Source organism: Choloepus didactylus, chromosome 20 (assembly GCF_015220235.1).
Source record: "Choloepus didactylus isolate mChoDid1 chromosome 20, mChoDid1.pri, whole genome shotgun sequence".
Classification (NCBI taxonomy): Eukaryota; Metazoa; Chordata; class Mammalia; order Pilosa; family Megalonychidae; genus Choloepus; species Choloepus didactylus.
This window is the reverse complement of record NC_051326.1, coordinates 16,057,095-16,076,370: the sequence shown is the minus strand read 5'-3', so window position 1 is coordinate 16,076,370 and position 19,276 is coordinate 16,057,095. Positions and strand designations below refer to the sequence as shown.

The 19,276-nt window shown below is 39.8% G+C and overlaps 1 protein-coding gene across 1 annotated transcript in view; it reads right to left on the bottom strand.

The window, feature by feature from the left end:
* Positions 1 to 8,543: 8,543 nt before the first annotated feature.
* Positions 8,544 to 19,276, bottom strand: part of LOC119516907 (solute carrier family 4 member 1 adaptor protein) — a 39,809-nt gene continuing 29,076 nt past the window's right edge. Inside the window, exons 11-14 of the mRNA XM_037813429.1 lie at positions 17,214 to 17,300; positions 16,442 to 16,509; positions 13,363 to 13,432; positions 8,544 to 8,892 (exon numbers count right to left, since the gene is read on the bottom strand). Of these exons, the coding sequence (XP_037669357.1) occupies positions 8,843 to 8,892; positions 13,363 to 13,432; positions 16,442 to 16,509; positions 17,214 to 17,300 (275 nt within the window). The 3' untranslated portion in view covers positions 8,544 to 8,842. The remainder of the gene's footprint in view (positions 8,893 to 13,362; positions 13,433 to 16,441; positions 16,510 to 17,213; positions 17,301 to 19,276) is intronic.

Here is a 19,276-nt window from a genome sequence, read left to right as displayed (position 1 = left end):
TACTAAGGATGTTGAAATGCACAGCTCAGGCTGTGCCTCAGAATCACAGAATTATTGAATCATGGATGATAGGAGATAGGTCATGGAATCCAGCTCCTAAGGGGCAGGACCCCATGTAACATGCCAGTAACATCCTAAAGATGAATGGGGCACCGTTCAGAGATACAAAGATGAATCAGCCACAGTCCTTGCTCTTCAAAGCTCACAAAGCTCACAAACAACTGAAAGCCAGAGGAATAAGCAAAAGATCTGGAATCAGAGCAACTCAGATCTAGACTTGGATTCCCACACTCTGTCTGAGCAAATCACTTCATGTATCTAAGCCTTGGTTTCCTTATTTCTGAAACTTATATCTCCTCTTTCTACCTTTTAAGATGGATAGGAGATACAGATTTAAAATGGGTGTGAACAATCTTCTAATCTATAAAGCTATAAAAAGTGTGTAAATAACAGACAAACCAAACTTCTCCATAAAGTATTGACACAAAGTATTGACTCCATAAAGAATGACTGTCTCAAGGTCACCAGAACCTATTGGTAAGAGATTTGAGGAGCACTATTTTGGGCCTTACCAGTTCCTACCTTGCTGCTTCGGGGTCTTGGGCCCAGGAAGATGTTGGTTAGCTGAATGGGCTTAACCCTTAACCCTTTTGTCATCCTGCTGTTCTCTGATTGTTTCTTTCTTTTGCTTTAAAACCTTTCTGTTCTAACCTTCCGCCCCATGCGCAGGTTGGCTGCATGATGGTGTGTCTCTACTGCCCCCTTGTGGTCATTCCTTGCCACTGTCGCACTGAGTTCGGCAGGGGTGTGCATGACAAAGGAGAAACCCAGGCCAGCCCTCAGGATGTTCCAGAGCCAGCAGAGGACTTAAACCCAAATTAAAGCCAGCTGCTGGAATTCAGAGCTCCTTGACGGGAAGGGGTAGTTTCTGCCTGGGTTTACCCCAAGTAAGGCAGGAATCCAGACCTCTGTCTGGAGCAAGGGCCTGGAAATGAAGGCAGCTGTGAGGTGCCTCTTCTCTGCCAGGAAGACCCAAGGGTAGGAAGGGCCAGGGCTAGAACCTGCCCTCCGATCCCCCACCCATTTAAATCAAGTTAACTGAGCACCTATTTCTGTGAAGTGGTAGGTGTCAAAGAGAGGACGGGGGAGGTACAAAAATAAATATGTAGTTACTGTCCTCAAGAATTCACAAAGCTTACAACATAAATTAACCCAGGAAACACATAGAATGAGTTGACACCAGGCCACTGGAGTCAGGGCTATGACGGAAGTAGAAGTAAAGTGCTGGGACTGGTGGGGAGGGGGGGTTAGGGCCAACCCTGAGGATCAGGGAGGCTTGTCCAAGGTCATGTGACTCGACCTTTAGAAACGAACAGGGCCTGCCCTGGAGGACATGAGTGAGGACGACCACAACGATACCAGGATAATTATATTTTTTGGTGCCAATTATGTGTCACGCATGGCTAAGGGTTTTATAGATATCTCAGTTATTTAATCTCCACAGCAATACTATGAGGTGGGTATTATTTTCTCTACTTAAAAAAACAAGGAAACAGGCTCAAAAGCAAAGCTTGATAGAAAATATAGGGAGATGAAAAAGCCAAGGATGTGTTTGGGGGGAAGTAATTCGTTGTCACTACAGTATCAGGCACATGTGGTTGGGCGGCAGGAAGGGAGGGTCAAGGGCATTTGGTGGGGGAGGTCATGGTGATCAAAAACTATAGGAACCCTACAATGAGGAATTTTAAAACCTCAAACTTGTGCCTTACCCTAGAAATAGTGGAAAACCTTTTGAGATTTCAGAGCAAGGAATTCTGCTCAGGGTTGTGTTTTAGGATAATTCAGGAGATATGGGGAGGACGAGGCAGACACAAGGAGACCTGTGTGGGGTCATGAGGTGAGGGAGCAGGGGTTAGGGCAGGGGCAGTGGGCAATGCAAAGGGATGAATCCAAAAATCTCAATGTGGAGAAATTGTTAAGATAGACCAGCGGGTGGAGAAGGCAGAGCTACCTTTAGGGGGGAACCACTGTCTGTCCCCCCAAGTGCCGTGTTTCCCCACCTGCCCCTCAGGGCCATGTACTATGTAGGGGGAGAAAAACCTGTGGTCTCCTTTGGAACAGAAGTCTCAGTACCCCTGGATTATGGTTGTGGCAAACCTCTAAAACCAAGGCAGAGATTGTATGGTGGGTGAATAAAGCTGCTTTATTAAAAAAACAAGCAAACAAAAAACCGAAGCAGAGCAGGATCTGCTCTTAGGCTGGAGAAGAAATCTTGAAAACTGCCCTTGATGCCCACATCAAGGGATGAATCTGAGGATCAGAAAGTGGCCTGTCACCAGGAAAGACCACATCAGTTTGATGTCATGACCCACACCCCAGAGGTCAAGGAGAGTTTTATGTCATTTCCCAGCAGTCTAGCATCTGGTTGTACCAAATCCTGTAGAGGAACTCAGCACCACCACCCCCAACGCCCCCACCCCTGCCCCCGTGGGCTTTGACTCCTGCTGATTGCCACAGGGCTGGCAGGCTTCCCGCTGGCTCCCTCTCTCAGGAAGCTGTGCACAGCTGCTGGCCTCTTGTCACACCCTATCCGGGAGGTGGCAGCATTTCAATGGTAGAGCAACAGATTCCCAGACTGTGGCTAATGGCTTCAAAGTTTGTTGGGAAGTATATCATCTTTCTCAACAGGGCTAATTCCAGCCAGTTCCACTGAAGTAGTGATGGGTAGGCTGTGGTTCTGGCTACAAGGAGAAACTTGGGCTTCATGTCTCCTATCCTGCATTGGGACAATTCTAGGGGAAGTATTTATAAAGCACTCAACAAACATTTACTGAATGTGCCAGGCATTACACAAAATCATGGCAAGAGTGGTTCCTGTTCTCGAATTCTGAGGTGGTGCCTGCCCACCTCAACATTTTGTTTTGTTTTGTTTTATGCCATTAGACAATCTTGCCCGGAAGTCACCCAAAGCCACTTCTACCTGTTGAGCTCTGTGTCCAAGGAAACAAAACAGCTTGGAATCCTAAAACGATGCACCAAATAGTAACCCTTTTTAGGGAACTTAGATATTTCTAAAAGAATGCCACATAAGAAGTCTCTTCTTAGATCTCTTTAGAACAACAACAATAAAACAACCGTTGGAAGTGTGATCTAATCAAGAGCCAAACCACACACTGGAACCTGGGAGACCTCAGGATACCTGCAGTAACCCTGAATCCACACCTGGAGGAGAGGGGAGAGAAGGTACTCGGAAAATTACTTCAGCCCCACAGGGGAAGGGACATAAAGTAAGATAAGGTAGGGAAAGAAAACAAACAAACAGCAAAGGGAATAGACAACACCTCAATAACTGTATAGCAAATAATGGGGACAAAGTTACCCTTCCTGAGTTACTCAGCTGGTTAAGTGGCAGAGCCACGCAATGCAGGTCCCTGATTTGGAGTCAATGTTCTTTCCTTTACAACATGACAAAGTCTGTGCTTATGATACAGTGATCAGATTTTTTAGCTGACGCACATCCAGAATGCAGTCCCAACTTTCAACTGAAATAAACAGAAAACTAACAGTTGTGTTATGGTGATGGTAAGATTTTTAGGTACTTAATTTTTTTTAGCCATGCTTCATTTCTTCCCTCTTCTGTATCCTAAAAATGATTACACTGCTTCAAATAATATTTTCCTTTTCTCTATCCTTAATGTGACTAAAATAGGATAATCAGTTTCACAGGCTACCATGTGGTCTTGAACAAGAGTTTTAATCTCCAAGTCCTCAGTTTTCTAAACCAGATACCTAAAGGAAAAGCTAGGACCTACCTCATTGAGTTTATCCTCAAGATTAAATGAGAATCCATGCAAAGCACTTAGCACAGTGCCTGGCACACTGGAGGCTCTAAATAAATTTTAGCTATATTAATTATTGGAAATTTTAAATAAAAAAGTGGTTAAGACTGTTAAGAAAGCTGAAGAGTCCAGACTTTAACTAGAGATATGAACAAAGCAGATATGGTTAGGACTAGGGCAAACTGGGCCAAAGGCTAAAGGACGATACTGACTGCATTTTAAAACTTCAAATTCCATGTGAAACCAAGGGAAGAGATGTTCAGTTGCTACAAGATCTGTATTTCCTAAACAATTTAACTCATACAGTTTGTTCAAATACCATAATTACACGGATCTTTTAATAGGAAGTGAGAATTGGTAGGTTTGCATAGGTTAGTGTGAAATAGTGACACATCCCAAAGTAATTTGGACAGAGAATAAAAATATATATGCAGGGCCCCCCTGAGCAGCTGGGGGAAAATGCAGAGATGTTGGGCTTCCTCACCTGGATTGTTGCTGATGTTCTCAGAAACACTGAGGACTGATGGGTTTCATGTGCCAAGCCCTCTATCACAGGACTTGCCCTTATGAAGCGCATTACTGCAAAGGAGAGGCTAAACCTGCTTATAATTGTGCCTAAGAGTCTCCCCCTGAGTGCCTCTTTGTTGCTCAGATGTGGCCCTCTCTCCATAGCTAAGCCAACTCGGCAGGTGAACTCACTGCCTAACCCCCTACAAGGGACCTGACTCCCAGGGGTGTACATCTCCCTGGCAACACAGGATATGACTCCCGGGGATGAATCTGAACCCAGCATTGTGGGATTGAGAGTATCTTCTTGACCAAAAGGGGATGCGAAATGGAATGAAATAAAGTTTCAAGGGCTGAGGGATTCCAAATGGAGTCAAGAGTTCACCTGATGGGCATTCTTATGCACTATATAGATAACCCTTTTTAGGTTTTAATGCGTTGGAATAGCTAGAAATAAATACCTGAAACTATCAAACTCCAACCCAGTAGCCTTGACTCTTGAAGATGATTGTATAACAATGTAGATTACAAGGGGTGACAGTGTGATGTGAAAACCTTGTGGATGACACTCCGTTTATCCAGTGTATGGATGGATGAGTAGAAAAAGGGGGACAAAAAGCTAAATGAAAAATAGGGTGGGGAGGGATGATTTGGGTGTTCTTTTTTACCCGTTTCTCCTAATAAATGAGTAGTCATAGCCAGAAAAAAATTTGTTCCTGGTAACAAAAATAGGGAGATCAGCTAACCAAGACTGGGCCACCTGCAAAATTCCTGCCACCTGGTCTTGAACCTGGCCTTTTGGTACCCCCTGATCTTAATTAGGTTCATTTGGTGGAAGACTGCAATTGTTCTCCAGTTCTCTCTTCTAACAATAAGACTTAGGTACCCTACTGCTTACTTGATATATTTACTTTGATGTAAGGGACCTCAACTTGTCCAAAATTGGACTTATGTTCTCCTCCAGCTTTCCCCTTATCTCTATGAACAACTGTATCACCCAGATGTACAAGCCAGCAATCTAGAAATCCTCTTCCACCCTTCCCACCTAGACAATCCAACACCTCATCTTAGCCATTCTACTTTTTAAAATATTGCTAGGATCCACTGACCTCTTCCCATCTTGACCTCCAGTTAGTTCAAGCCACCATGATCCTCACCTGAACTTCTGCAGACTTCTAACTGCTCCTCCTACATGCCCTCTTCCATCCTTCCTCCATACCGCAGCTTGAGTGTTCTTTTAAAAGCCCAGATCTGATCATTTCACTGTCACTAGTACTCCAAAGGCTTCCCATTGTTCTTTAAATACAGAGGCAGATGATGGCACAGAACTCCTGGGAAGGCCAGGACAGCTGACCAGGGACACCAGGTTAGAGTTACCCCACTGTATTCCTTCTGTAACAAAATTTCTTTTTCATGAAACTTAACTTGTGTTTCAGTGAAAAGGAGGTTGGATTACCCTGATTTCTGGCAACAATAAAACTGCAACCCATAGAGTCAGGAGGGGATAATGAGCCTTTTGAATATTTAAACAGAAACTTTTTGAATGTTTAAAGAACTGGGGACAAGCATTGACTCTTAAAGATGCTGTAAGGAACATCTTGAGAGAGATGAGACATTGAAGTTCAACAAGTCCAGAGCAAGGGTTGGCCAACCACAGCCCAGGAGCCAAACCTGGCCTGCCCCTTGTTTTTATAAGTAAATAGTTACTAGAACACAGCCAAACACATTCATTTATGGATTGTCTGTGGCTACTTTCATGCTACAGGGCAGAGTTGAGTAGTTGTGCCTGAGACTGCATGGCCGGCATACTGGCTCTTAGAAGAAAAAGTTTGCCTGCCAATTCTCTAGAGGTTCTCCAAGGGATGCACATTAGGGTCACCTGAGGTGATTTGAAGGGCACTGCCTCAGAGACTCTGATTTAAATGATCTGGAGTGGAACCCAGGTGATTTTAACATGCAACCAGGGCTGAGAACCACTGATGTAATCCAGGCTCTTTCACAGAGGAAGAAAGTCAGGCCCAGATGTTATGATTTGTCCTCTTTTTGCAGTTTTGAATAACTACTACTAACATCCACATAGTCCTGTAAAGCACACCCACCCACATGATCTCATATCTCATACCTTATAACAAGTCTAAGGTTCCAAGAGCAAGAAGCACCACTCTCTTTGCTTCAAGGTTCAAGGAATTTATATAGTGTGCTCAAAGTCTCCTATTTGGTAAAAGGGAGCTAAGACTTTTGTGCAGGTCTTTTGAGTCAAGTCTACTGACCACTGATATAAACTGTACAAGTTACATATTTGTATTTTGACACAGAGTCTTATTTGCCCCAGACATGGGACAATACCATCCGTTTTCAGAATGTTTAGAAATCTGCTTTCCTAAAGCAGTGGCTTGTTGTTGTTCTTTGAGGGAAGGAGGAGCACCTTGTTTTGATGCCAGCCAGGGGTATCTTTCTTTTTTCTTTTTTAATTTTTATTCTAGTACCATATATACAACCTAAAATTTCCCCTTTTAACTGCATCAAATATATTATTCAGTGCTGTTAATTATGTTCACAATGCTGTGCTGCTATTACCAAAACTTGCCATCACTCAAACAAGAAATTCTGTGCCAATTAAGCATTAACTCTCCATTCCCTACCCCCATCATGGTCCCTGGTAACCTGTAATCCAGTTTCTGATTCTATGAATTTGCTTTTTCTAATTGTTTCTTATCAGTGAGATCATACAATATTTGTCCTTTTGTGCCTATTTTGCTCACCATGATGTCTTCAAGGTTCACCCATATTGTCACACGTATCAGAACTTCAGTCTTTCTATGTCCAAATAATATTCCATTGTATGTAAATACCACATTTTATTTATCCACTCATCAGCTGATGGACACTTGGGTTGCTTCCACCTTTGGCAATTGTGAATAATGCTGCTATGAACATCATTGTGCAAATATCTGTTTGAGTCCCTGCTTTCAACCCTTTTGTGTATATCCCTAGAAGTGGGATTGCCAGGCCATATGGTACTTCTATACTTAACTGTCTGAGGAACCACCAGACTGTCTTCCACCGCGGCTAAAGCAGTGGTTTTCAAACTATGCTCTGTGGAGCCCATATGGTTCCTCGGCAGTGGTGAAGGTAGTGAATAAGGTGTGTGTGTGTGTGTGCGCGCACGCATGTGTATGTGCGTGGCTCTAATCCCCATGCCCTCATTTTACCCAGAGCATTTCTATTTTTCCCTCTTCTAAATATTAAGAAGCCCGACATACCGTTTTGTTTGAATGACGAGTTTCACCTTTGAAGACCACTGACCTGGCTCAGACCTTTGTTCTGATCTCCCCTCTTGATCCAAGATGGCCTGGGCACTCCGCCCCCAAGTTCTCATCACTTCTCACATCAACCAGTTCTTCCTTGTTGGTTTGAATGATGTCCAAAATAATAGTTTCTCATAATACCTATCTATGTTCCGTTTTGAGAGATGAAGGACTTACCGCTTTTAGCAGACCAGACTTCCTGCCTCTGCAGGGGTAACTGAAGCTTCTCGTTAGTGCTTCCTGCCGCCCTCTGTGCAGACCGTGTTCTCTGCATTAGGAAAGCCTCAGCCTCATCCGCTCTCCAGATGGGCCACAACTTCTTTCCTCCCTGCAGCCTAATCCAAGTGTTCTTCACCTTGCTCCCGCTCTTAGGCTTCCCTGTCCTGTAAAAGTGAGGCAGTGATGAGGAGCGGAGTGGCAAGAGTAGGACACTTTCTTCGTGTTTCCAGAGAGGCAGGAACTTTTATTCCCCTCTCCACAAAGGGGAGAAGCCCCAGGCGGGTAGAACACATCCAGCTTTTCTTTCCTTTAGGCTCATCTGCCCCCTCCCACATGAGGAGGAAAGACTCATCCGACTGGTTGGAGTGGGGGCCATTCCACAGGCTGTTCTGAGCAGAACTGGTGCCCGAGTGCATGAGGTGCTGTGGCCTCAACTGTGTTAGGGTCAGTTCTCAAATCTGGCGAGAGGATTGCAATGGGAGGCAGAAGGAATTTTTAGTTCCAAGAACGAACAGGGATACCTCAGGTCACACCATGGTATGACTTCATGTTTCAACACTTATTTGAGGTAATAACATCAGCGAATTCTAGAGCCTAATGGCCAGAAGCCCCCTACTGCTTGGGAAAAGCACAGTCTCTAAGGCTTAAGGAAAGAGGCTGTGACCATCAATCGATATTAGAGACATCTTTGCCTTCTCATTTTAATAGTCACCTCTCTCATTAGAGTGATTCTCAAAATACATGGTTCCCTTTTTACATACACACACAAACACTTTTAAACATAAATACCAAACTCAGGAGAATAAAATGAGTGGGTAGATTTAGGAAGCCAAGAGCACAGAAGAAAAGACCAGTCACAAGACTTCACAAATGATCTTCTGAACTCCTCTGGCCATTCAGCTTGATAATGTGTGCCCAAATATCCCCATCACATGGTCCATGAGGTCTTCCTTTGGGATTCTGCAGTGATCAATAGCCATACTTGTCATTAAGATGGGTTCTGCCATCACCACTTTGGCCTAGATAAAAAAAAAAAAAAAAGCACATTCACTTTTCCCAAGTCAGGGAGGAAAAAAAGATACCCAGATATCAGTAGGCAAAAAGTAAAACAGATGAAGAGGTTTTTTTCCTATGATAGAAATTTTCCTTTTTGTATACAATTTCAAAATAGTCTTCTTTTCACTTCTTAGTGCTCACCGGCAAGAGAAAAAGCAAACATTTCTAGTAGCTAAATTTCTGTTCATTCATTACAAATATATTAGAAACATAATCCATAGAAAAAGCAACCTGTGATGGGCATATGGAGAAACAAGCATCTCAAACATTGTTTAAGACCATATGTATCAGTGTAACTGGTCCAATCTCTCTAGAATGCAATTTGACAATATTTTTTTAAAGTTCATAGCCTTTGTTCCAGCAAGTTAACACTTATGAACTGTTCTACAAATGCACTTCTACAATTGCAAAATTGTATCTTAGAGGTTTTATTGCAGAGTTGTTTGTAATGGCAAAAGATCGGAAATACAGGGAATATCCATCCAGGGAACTGGTTAAATAAAGGTATATCCATACAATAAAAAACAATGATGCTGCCATAAAAAAAGAACAAGAAATACATAAACAGCTAGGGAAGGATCTCCAAGATATAGTGTTATGTGCACCAAAGTAAGGTGCAGAACATGCTCCCGTTTGTATAAAAAAGGGGGAGTGAAAATATTACATATTTAATTACCTATAAGGTCATTTTATATAACACATAAATTTTTTGAATATTTGGTTGCCTTCAGAGAAAAAAACTTGATAGCAGAGGCGCAGCCAGAAAAAAACATTTTTTTAAATGTATAAAGACTACTTAAAAATATGCAAGAGTAAAGAGAAAAATATAATCACCCTACCCCACCCTACCCTGTGAATGCATCACTCAGTTTTAACAATAAGAGGTGGAGACGGTTTGGATGTATTATGTCCCCCGAAATGCCATGTTCTTTAATGCAATTTTGTAAGGGCAGATATATTAGTTTAGTTTTGATTAGCTTGGAATCCTTTGATTGTTTCCATGGAGGTGTGACTCAATCAAATGTGGGCAGGACCTTTGGATAACTTCCGTGGAGCTGTTACCCCTCCCATTCAGGGTGGGTGTTAAATAAGTCACTGGAGTCATATGAAAGAGTTCACAAACAAGGACTTCAGAGCAGCTAAAAGTGACATTTTGGAGCTGCAGCACAAGAGAGACATTTTGGAGATGGCCGCCGAAAGCAGACTTTTGCTGACACCTTGGGGATGCTAGCCCAGTGTTTGCTCTGGAGAAGCTAAGAGAGGACAAAACGCCCCAAGAGCAATATTTTGAAGCACAGGAGCTGAGAGAGGAGGTGGAATACAACCTGGGATCAGCAGGCTCCAGCGACATGCCCCCACAGCTAACAGAGGTTTTCTGGATGCCATTGGCCCTCCTTCACTGAAGGTATACTCATGGTGATACCTTAATCTGGACACTTTATGGCCTTAAGACTGTAACTTCGTAACAAAATAACCTCCCTTTATAAAAGCCAACCCATTGCTAACATGACCACAGACACAGGGGACTGGTGGTTTGATGGGTTCAGCCCTCTACCACAGGTTTTACCATTGGGAAGACGGTTGCTGCAAAGGAGAGGCTAGGCCTCCCTATGGTTGTGCCTAAGAGCCTCCTCCCGAATGCCTCTTTGTTGCTCAGATGTGGCCCTGTCTCTCTAGCTAAGCCAACTTGAAAGGTGAAATCACTGCCCTCCCCTCTACGTGGGATCAGACACCCAGGGGAGTGAATCTCCCTGGCAACGTGGAATATGACTCCCGGGGAGGAATGTAGACCCGGCATCGTGGGACGGAGAATATCTTCTTGACCAAAAGGGGGATGTGAAAGGAAATGAAATAAGCTTCAGTGGCAGAGAGAATCCAAAAGGAGCCGAGAGGTCACTCTGGTGGGCACTCTTACGCACACTTTAGACAACCCTTTTTAGGTTCTAAAGAATTGGGGTAGCTGGTGGTGGATACCTGAAACTATCAAACTACAACCCAGAACCCATGAATCTCGAAGACAGTTGTATAAAAATGTAGCTTATGAGGGGTGACAAGGGGATTGGGAAAGCCATAAGGACCACACTCCACTTTGTCTAGTTTATGGATGGATGAGTAGAAAAATAGGGGAAGGAAACAAACAGACAAAGGTACCCAGTGTTCTTTTTTACTTCAATTGCTCTTTTTCACTCTAATTATTATTCTTGTTATTCTTGTGTGTGTGCTAATGAAGGTGTCAGGGATTGATTTGGGTGATGAATGTACAACTATGTAATGGTACTGTGAACAATCAAAAGTACGATTTGTTTTGTATGACTGCGTGGTATACGAATATATCTCAATAAAATGAAGATTAAAAAAAAAAAAAAAAAAAAAGACATAATGCTGAGCAAAATAAGCCAGGCACAAAAAGAGAGATATTGTATGTTACCACTAATGTGAATTCTGTGAAAAATGTACAATGTTTTATACTGTAGAATGTAGGGGACCTAGAGATACCAATTAGTGGAGGGGGAATGATAATCTAATAAGAACAGATAAACTATGGAGGGTAATCTCAATGTTATGGGAATGCTCAGGAATGATTATGGTTTGTAAACTTTCTTGGATATAGTAAGATCAAGTTGGAAGCAATAGAGTTATTTTAGGTTTTTTTTTCTCTTATTCCTTTGTTTTCTTAGGGGTTGTTAATTTTCTTGGGGTATGGAAGGAACATGTTGGAAGCAATGTAGTTATTTTAGATTATTTGTTTTTCTTACTCCTCTGTTTGGACATGGTTTATTAATTTTCTTGGGGTATGGTAGGAACATATTGGAAGCAAAGTAGTTATTTTAGGTTATTTGTTTTCCTTAATCCATTGCTTTGTTTGAAATGTTGTGGGGTTTTTTTGGTTGTTGTTTGCCTGTTTGTTTTTAATTTTTTGATAAACAAAGTTAAAAAATTGAAAAAAAATCAGTAGAAAAATGGGAGTAAAAACTAAATGACAAATAGGGTGGGATGGGGGGATGGTTTGGGTATTCTTTTTTCACTTTTATTTTTTATTCTTATTCTGATTCTTTCTGATGTAAGGAAAATGTTCAGAAATAGATTGTGGTGATGAACGCATAACTATATGATCATACTGTGAACAGTTGATTGTATACCATGGATGACTGTATGGTTTGTGAATATATTTCAATAAAACTGAATTACAAAAAAAAAAAAAAAAAAGCCAACCCATTGTGACAGTGTGACTGTGAAAACCTTGTGGATCACACTCCCTTTATCTAGTGTATGGATGGATGAGTAGAAAAATGGGGATAAAAACTAAATGACAAATAGGGTGGGATGGGGGGGATGGTTTGGGTGTTCTTTTTTCCCTTTTATTTTTTATTCTTATGCTGATTCTTTCTGATGTAAGGAAAATGTTCAGAAATAGATTGTAGTGCTGAACGCATAACTATATGATCGTACTGTGAACAGTTGATTGTATACCATGGATGACTGTATGGTATGTGAATATATTTCAATAAAACTGAATTTTAAAAAAAAAATGATATAGTTGAATAATTCTTTTTTATCCAGCTTGACAATTTCGGCCTTATATTTGGAGTGTTTAGATTATGGTATTTAATATAATTTTGATATATTTCAGTTTATATCCCCAATCATTGTATGCATGTCTCATTTACTCTTTTTTTTTATTTTTGTAAATTCTTTTGGATAAATTTTAATATTTTTGTTTTTATTGTTTGTTTTCTACCTTATTTGCACTATTGTTCTATTAGATAAAACTCTGTTTTACATTATCAGTTGTTGCTTTAGGATTATAAAATGTATGTTTTCCTTATAACCTATTGTATCTACCTTCAAATTTGTGTATTTCACTTCATGTACTAAGAATCTTATAATAATAAATTTCTTTGCCCTCCTCCAAAAAAAAAAAAAAAAGCCAACCCATTTCTGGTGTTTTGCAAAATGGCAGCATTAGCAAACCAGAACATGGTCAATCCTGTTTTAATCTATCCCCTCGCTCTACCAATGAATTATTTTAAGATAAATCTCAGCTATCATTCCATCTGTGAATATTTCTGTACATATTTCTAGAAGATAAGGGCTTTTTTTAAAGAACATCAACCAAAAAACCAACATCATTATCGCACTTTAAAATAACTAATAATAATTTCTTAGTATCATCAAATATCCATCCAGTATTCATATATATCAGACTAGCTCCTGACATTTGTTTAAAATAGTTGCTTGTTTGAATAAGTATCCAAACAGGGTCCATGAATGACATTTGGTTGTTATATCTCTAAGGTCTTTTAATCTACCTGGTCCCTAGGAAGGAGACTTTTCACTACTGTTGTACCTTTATTTTGAACCTTAAATATGTATCACCTATACAAAAATATAAATAAAGAAAACAAAGGAAAAGAAAAATGAAAACAATTTACCTTCAGGTGGGACCCACACACAGTAGTCTGGGTCATCTTCTGGATATCTGGAGGAAAGTGTTGGTAGAAGCTGCAGAGAAAAGATGGGTTATTGTATTCAAAATAATTTTAACTCTAAGCATTATTATCTCTATGGCTGTCGGCAAACAAAAACCAAAAGAGAAGTTTCCATTAAAGATCCTGACATAAGTAATATACGGGGGGAGCATTCTTTCTCTGAACCTTGATTTTTTCCCTGAAGCCTCAACAAGCTGATTTTCAGCCATGGAGAATGATGTGGTACCTTTACCGGGATAACACACTGCTGCCATGAGTGTTAAATGGACTGCATAGAGGGCAATTCAGCATAGGCCTTTCCACCTACCAGTCCCACTTCTGGAAATTTACTATACATACAAAATGATGAATACACAAGGTTATTCATTATAGCACTATTGTAATAAAAAGACTGGAAACAACTCAAATATTCATCTATAGGGAACTGATTAACTAGGATACATCCATACGATAAGAAGGTCTTGATGTTCTGATACAGAATGATTTCCATGGTAGGTGAAAACGCAAGACAAGCTTCAACAAACGGTGCTGAGAAAAACTGGATATCCACAAGCAAAAGAATGAAAGTGAAGCCCTATCTCACACTATATACAAAAATTAACTCAAAACAAATCAAAGCCCTAAATATAAAGACTAAAATTATAAAACTCCTAGAAAAAACCATAGGGGAACATCATTGTGCCGGATTGGATGTATTATGTCCCCCAAGCTCCATGTTCTTCAATGCAGTCTTGTGGGGGCAGATGTATTAGTGTTGATTAGGTTGGAATCTTTGGATTAGGTTGTTTCCACGGAGATGTGACCCAACCAACTGTGGGTAATATCTTTGATTAGATTATTTCCATGGAGGTGTGGCCCCACACATTCAGTATGGGTCTTAATTAAATCACTGGAGTCCTATAAGAGCACACAGACAGAAGGAGCTTGCTGCTGCAGCCAAGAGAGACATTTTGGAGACAGCCATTGAAAGCAGACCTTTGCTGACACTTTGCTCCAGAGAAGCTAAGAGAGGACAAAACGCCCCAAGAGCAACATTTTGAAGAACGCACAGGAGCTAAGAGAGGAGCTGGAACACAAACCGGGATCAGCAGACACCAGCCATGTGCCTTCCTAGCTAACAAAGGTTTTCCAGTCACCATTGACCTTCCTTCAGTAAAGGAATACTTGTGTTGATGCCTTAATTTGGACATTTTCATGGCCTTCAGACTGTAAATTTGTAACCAAATAAACCCCCTTTTAAAAAGCCAATCCATTTCTGGTATTTTGCATAATGGCAGCATCAGCAAACCGGAATAATCATCAAGACCTTGTATTGGGCAATGGATTCTTAGACTTTATACCAAAAGCACAAGCAAAAAAGAAAAAATACATAAATTTGGCTTTACCAAAATTAAAAACTTGTGCAGCAAAGGACATTATCAAGAAAATGAAAAGACAACCTACAGAACGTGAAAAATATTTGGAAACCATATATCTGATAAGGATTTAATAAGGAGAATATATAAAGAACTCCTACAATTCCCAAACAAAAAGACAAACAGCCCAAAGAATGGGCAAAGGACTAGAACAGACATTTCTTCAAAGAAGATATACAAATGACCAATAAGCATATGAAAAGATACTCAATTATCATAGCCATCAAGTAAATGCAAATCAAAACCACAATGAAATATAACTTCACTTCCATTTTAAAAAATGGAAAATAAGGGTTGGTGAGGGTGTGGAGAAATAAGAATCATCATACATTGTTGGTGGGAATGTAAAATAGTACAGCCACTGTGGAAGACAGTTTCGTGGTTCCTCATAAAGTTAAACATAGAACTACCATATGACCTGGCAATCCCACTTGTAGGTATACACCCTAAGGAATTGAAAGCAGGGACTTGAACAGATATTTGCACACTGATGTTCATGGCGGCAATATTCACAATAGCCTAAAGGTGGAAGCAACCCAAGTATTCATCAACAGAGTAATAAACAAAATGTGGTATATACACACAATGGAATATTATTCAGCCATAAAAGGAATGACAGGCTGATATATGCTACAACATGAATGAACCTTGAAGAGATCATTTTGAGTGGAATAAGCCACACACAAAAGGACAAATGTTGTATGATCTCACTTACATGAAAAAACTGGGATATGCAAATTCACCCCATAAATTAGAACAGGGTGGAGAATGGGGAGTTAATGCTTAATTAGCAGAGTTGTGTTTGGGAGTAACAGAAAAGTTTTGGTAATGGAGAGTGGGGACAGCAACACAACATTATGAATGTAATTAATACCATTGAATTGTATACTTGAAAGTGATTAAAATGGGGAATTTAATGTTTGACATATGTTAACAGAAAAAAAATTGTTTAAAAATCATAGAACTCTACAACCATAATGTATATCATATTAACTATGGACTATAGTTAACACTATAATTCTAATATTAGTTCATCAAATGTATCAAAGGTACCACACTAATGCAAAGTGTTACTAATAGGGAAAATTGCCTGTGTGTTGGGAGGTTGTATAACTGTATTCACTACATGATTTTTCCATAAACCTACAACTGCTCTAAAATAAAAAATAAAAGGGGGGGGGGGGCTGGTTTTTTGATACCACTGGGGCCAATTTAAAAACAACAGCAACAACAAGATGTAGAATGGAGTACATTACATTCTATCTTTTGTGTACTAAAAGGAGGAGAATAAGAATATATTATTCAGATGCCCTTGTATAGCATACTATGATATGAAGGAAGACACACAAAGTAATAAAAGAGGTACCTTCCACATGAGGGGTTTATAGGAAACAGGACGGATGGGAGCTAGGGTTAACAGCAGAAATAGAGAATCCAAAGACTAAAAATTCAAAAACAAAAGAGCCTACATATCTAGGAGGGATGAAATAATGCAGTTGGCAATTCTGTTACAATCAATCTACAAAGAGTCACTCTTCTGATGCGGTCCATGACAAGGCAATTGGTTTTCACTTTCAGAGAAGGGAAAATTATGATTAAGTACTTACTTTGTTTGGAACTGGAACTTTCTTTTTTCTCAATTCATCTCTATTTTTCTCATATTCGTTCTTTGATGCTAATTAAGGAAAAAAAAAAAAGAGAGAAGCAGTAGCTATTTTCAGAATACGTAATACAGAAAGGAAAAAACCCCTCATAAGAGAACATTATAACTACTGAACAAAACATATCAGTGACAATGCGATTCTCAAAAACTCCTTCTACTACAGTAAAAACTCTATGAAGAAAAGAGAATTTTCCCTCAATAATATCCCTCATTTTCAAATCCTAAACTATTCTACAAACTTAAATATAACCACACTGTCTGAAAAAGTAAAGGAAAATGAGACAGATTTTGGTATTCTACAGTTTAACTATTACAGGTAAAACCAAAGAAAAGTAGTCCTTTTGGTCAGCTAACCTTTCAACTATTTTAATCATTTTGGAATCACTCCCATGGTAGCATGTATTTAACTTTAGGGGATGTAAAACTGTGGAGGGCTTTGCTCAACCAGAGAAAAGCAATGAAGGCATCAGGTCCTTTCTGGGTCAGGGACAGGGAGTCCCAGGAAGCAGAAGAGTCGTAAATAAAGGCAAAAGGGGATTACACCAAGCAGAAACCTCTCAAATATTCCAATTTTATCCAGGGCCTTGGCAGCAGCACCTACCCAGAGTCTATTTGGTCACTCTCTGTGCTGCCTTTAAGTCAGTTCCAACCCTTTCTCTAGAAAACTAGTTGGCTGCATGTGTGCACAGCGGCGTGAAGTTTGCTGTACTACTTGCCTGAGGGTTCCTTGAGTGAAGCAACTGTTTCTCTAATCTCTTGATAATCTTCATTCTGTTTCATCTGGCTGAGTTGAGACATGTTTTCTAAAAAAAGTACCAAAACATTGTTATTACCTAAGTCATGGGAGATAGCCAAGAAAACAAAAAATAGGTAAGCATGTACATATTCATCTAGTTTTACTACCATCAGCATCTACCAACCTTAATTAGGTTTTTAATAAATGTGCTTCCTGGTGTCTAACAGAGAATCATCAATTTTCCACTTTAAAAACTTGTAAATTCAAGTAAAATGTTTTGACAACTTACCAAAAGCCTTAAAAAGGTCTACTCTCTTTAGCCTACAAATTCTAGGTCCAAGAACACAATTCAAAGAAAACAGAGTTGACACCAACACTTATTATATATATGTTTATATTTTTTTACAACAAAAAATTTAAAAATAACCCAGATATCTAACAATAGGGAGTTCATTAAATAAATTATGGCATGTTCATGTGAGAGGCCACCAAACCCCTTATTAAAATCTACATTTTAGAAGAATATTTTAAAACATAAGAAAAACATTACAAAACAGCATGTATACTATAATCTCAATGTTAAAAAAAAAAGGATAAACAGGAAAAAAAGGACTGGAGTAATCCCTTATCAGTTGCACATCTGCTAATTATTTTGCCTCGCAAATTGAATTTTTAAAAATATGTTACTTTTACACATGCATATTTGTTTCAGTCCTCTTAAACAAAAAATACACAACAATTATTGCTCCCATGCCTGCTTTTCACTTGGGTGACGGTAAGAAATCTGTTTATATAACACCTTCTCAATGTGTGGTTCAAAGACTAGACTCAGAAAAAAGTATATACAAGTTCCTCAATATTTTTTAAAAGGCCAGGCATTCTGCCAATAATTAAACAAAGGAGAATGCAAATACAAAAGGTTTACCTCACACAGATGAAGAAACAGTATCTTTCATGTTTCCCAAACAATCAACAGTGGGCTACACACCAGGCCTGGTGTTTTTACATAGCCAGGCCTGGTTTGCTTTGGAAATAAACAGGCATGCACTCCCAGACAATTTAATGCCAAGTTTTATTGTTTCTCTTCATGTTCCCTATTTTCTCTGAGACTTAATCTTGCTGACAAGTTTGGCCAACCTTGGTATTTCTCAGGAAAATAAGCCCTGCAATTGACAAGGGATAAGAGTTGACTGAAAAGATAAACAATGATCTCTGGGAGTAGGATTATGGGAGATTTCTCTTTTTTTCTTTGGACTTTTATGTATTATCTAAAATGAGCATATATATTCCTTTAATAATCAGAAAAAAACCTGTATTTAAAAATCAGTGTCCCTGCTGATCCCTTAATGTATAACCTGATTGGTCTCTGGAACATTGGGTATCTGTGTGACACTCGAAACTCAGAGCTAGAGCTCGGCAGATATGAATGTCAGTATTAACACATACAGCAACTGTTAAAAAAAAAAAAAAAAAAAGCTGAAAAAGAGCCCAGACTTCAATTAGTGATATGAATGAAGCAGATCTGGTTAACTAGGGCAAATGAAACAGATCTGGTTAACTACGGCAAACGGGGCCAAAGCGTAAAGGTCAAAACTGCCTGTGTTTTAACACTCAACTTCCATGTGAGACCAAGGCAAGAGATGTCTATTTGGTGCAGAATCTATATTCTCTAAACAGTATAACTCTATAGTCAGTTTGTTCAAACACCACAATTACATGGTACTTTGAATAGGAAGTGAGATATGGTAGGTTTGTATAGGTTAGAGTGAAATAGTGACATCCCAAAGTAATTTGGGCAGAGAATAAAAATATATTTGCAGGGCCCCCCTGAGGAGCTGGGGGAAAATGTGGAAGTGTTGGACTTCCTCACCTGTACTGATGCTGATGTTATCACGAGCATTGGGGACTGGCGGTTTGATGTGCCGAGCCCTCTATCATGGGACTTGCCCTTATGAAGCTCGTTACTGCAAAGGAGAGACTAAACTTGTATATAATTGTGCCTAAGAGTCTCCCCCTGAGTACCTCTTTGTTGCTCAGATGTGG